Genomic DNA, 2500 nt, shown 5'->3' with positions numbered 1-2500 from the left:
CCACCTCACCTCGCCCGTCTGTAGAGATATCTCAACACACAACGGCTGAGTCCCAACGGCCAATGGGCATCGCAGCAAAAAATCCTTTGTCTCCACATTCAACTTCGTATCGTCAACCACGACGATATTGAACTAGGAAACAACAGGCGAGTGTCACTACCACGTGAATAAACGAGAAAGCGCGAAACAGATGACGCTGACGTCACAATGATCTCAGCCAATGGGTGAGGTCACTCACTCACCCAGTCTTCTCCTGTTGAGTTCGGTTTCGACGTCGTTCTCTGTTTTCCTCCCTTTCTCGACTGTACAACGAGTTGAACGGCCTGGTGGACGAGAACGAGACGCGATTAGTGCTCGGTGAACGCGCAAATGGCGCGTTTTCGTACCTTTTGAGTGAAAAATTTCACGTAACGTTCGAGATCGCGCTTGTCTTGAGGGTTAGGCGAAGCGACCGGCTGTCGTCTGTCCATGTCGTGTCTTGCAGTGCCGAAACGACGTGTATCATTGCCGTTAGAGCTACACGAGAGGCAAACAATGCATCAGTCCGTTGTAGGATACAATGTTATGACATCCGAATGTCCCGGATGTGTAGTGTCTAATTTGATTAACTAAGTTTATTTTTATGTTGTCTGATTTATTAATAGAGTAATTTAATTTTTATTTTTATTTACCCTTTACGATGGTCAGGCAGCAATAGCAGAATTGTATTGTGATAATAATCGAATAGATACTGTTAGATTAGACTGATGTAAACGTCTATTACGTCATCTAGTAAATTGCTCTAAAATTTGATTAGCATTTAGTTTCCTAGTTTGACATAAACTGATGTCATTTAGTAATTAAGTTTTGAAAATTTGATTTAGTGTTTAGCTTCCTAGTTTAATTAATTAACATGCAATTTAGCTTAGCGCACGTTAGACCTAACCGCGGAAGAAGGTCTGGCTACGCGAGACTAGATCTGTAGACTGAATTGTTACCGCAGAGGCCACGAGACGGCGATAGCCACGCTGGCAAACTATTCATACTCGATTTCGAAGAATGCCAATAACATACATAGTAAGGGTGTACTAATAATTAATTTAGGGTCGTTCATCTAACGCGCGTTAGACCAATCAGTTAATTTGCTTAGTTTCCCACCTAAACGAGTGCAATCACTACATGCTCTAACGTACCACGTGCAAACCAACCGGACAATCGCATAGCTAGCCTATCATGTATATACGGGAACTCGCACTACCGATGATACCATTGCTCCGAGCAACGACACCCTGCGCTATACTATAAATTTTAAATAAATGAAACTGTGTTGCACCCAGTTTGTCCCAAAAATTTTACACAAGCACTAAATTGTCACTACTTGTTGATATTTGTACGGACTCTAACTCAAAAGCACAAAAAGTCAAAGAGAGAAAACAGACGAAATGAACAATAGAAGTCTAACTAATCAGCAAGTTTCAGGCATAAATCATAAATCCATGAATCATAAGAGTTCACTGCTAAGACGTCTGACCGACCGACCAACCAGCCAACCGACCGACCGGCTGACCAACTGACCGACCGACCAACCAACCAACCGACCGACCGGCCGGCCGACCGCATCTCATTCATCACGTCCGCTCAAACCGATTAACTTCTCGCTGACGTCCCACAGTTTCTTGGCGACCGCGTCATCTCTAGCAAGCGGCAGCAACTTCGCCTCGGCACAATCCTTGTAATACCTCCCGCTCACTCCTTCCAGATCCTCCGACACGGCACAATAGATGTTGGTCTGAGCTCCCTCCCACGTGGTCTTAGAAGTGAGCCAGTAGAATGGATAGACAAGATAATAAGCAATACGAGTCAGTAGTGATGAAGTAAGGTGGCGATTCAGTTCCGAGTTTACAGACCCAGGATGAAGACTGTATGTAGTAACATCCGTGCCCTCAAGCCGATCAGCTAGTACTCGAGTAAAGAGAATGTTTGCCAGTTTGCTTTGTGCATAAGCCCCAAAATCGCTGTAACTTTTTTCGCTCATTAAGTCATCGAAATTGATGTTTCCGTAGGCGTAGAGAAACGAGGACACATTGATGATTCGTGCTGGAGCGCATTCTTTGATGCGTTCGAGTAGCAGGTGAGTGAGAAGGAAGTGTCCCAAATGGTTGACACCAAATTGTGTTTCGAAACCGTCTTTTGTTTTTGAGTATGGACACATCATCAGTCCTTTATATGAAAATATAAGTAATACAAAATAAGATGCACGCAGCCACACACACACACACACACACACACACACACACACACACACACACACACACACACACACACACACACACACACACAAATGCACGCGTGTGTACACACACATACATGCACGCAGGTACGAACAAACACACACACACACACACACACACACACACAGACACACACACAGACACACGCACGCACACACACACACACACACACACACACACACACACACACACACAGACAGACAACCAGACAGACAGACAAACAGACAGAC

The 2500-nt window shown here is 44.6% G+C and overlaps 2 protein-coding genes across 3 annotated transcripts in view; both read right to left on the bottom strand.

The window, feature by feature from the left end:
• LOC134188473 (autophagy-related protein 13-like) overlaps positions 1 to 589 on the bottom strand; it is a 12251-nt gene extending 11662 nt beyond the window's left edge. The window contains exons 1-3 of one of the 2 annotated variants that reach the window (XM_062656636.1): positions 387 to 589; positions 243 to 323; positions 10 to 132 (exon numbers count right to left, since the gene is read on the bottom strand). In XM_062656636.1, the coding sequence (XP_062512620.1) occupies positions 10 to 132; positions 243 to 323; positions 387 to 470 (288 nt within the window). In that variant the 5' untranslated portion in view covers positions 471 to 589. The remainder of the gene's footprint in view (positions 1 to 9; positions 133 to 242; positions 324 to 386) is intronic. The other variant, XM_062656637.1, reaches the window with a different exon arrangement.
• A 669-nt stretch (positions 590 to 1258) lies between these two features.
• LOC134188828 (retinol dehydrogenase 12-like) overlaps positions 1259 to 2500 on the bottom strand; it is a 4414-nt gene continuing 3172 nt past the window's right edge. The window contains exon 3 of the mRNA XM_062657031.1: positions 1259 to 2199. Within this exon, the coding sequence (XP_062513015.1) occupies positions 1601 to 2199 (599 nt within the window). The 3' untranslated portion in view covers positions 1259 to 1600. The remainder of the gene's footprint in view (positions 2200 to 2500) is intronic.

This window comes from Corticium candelabrum, chromosome 13 (assembly GCF_963422355.1).
Source record: "Corticium candelabrum chromosome 13, ooCorCand1.1, whole genome shotgun sequence".
NCBI lineage: Eukaryota > Metazoa > Porifera > Homoscleromorpha > Homosclerophorida > Plakinidae > Corticium > Corticium candelabrum.
This window is presented reverse-complemented; position numbering and strand designations above follow the sequence as displayed.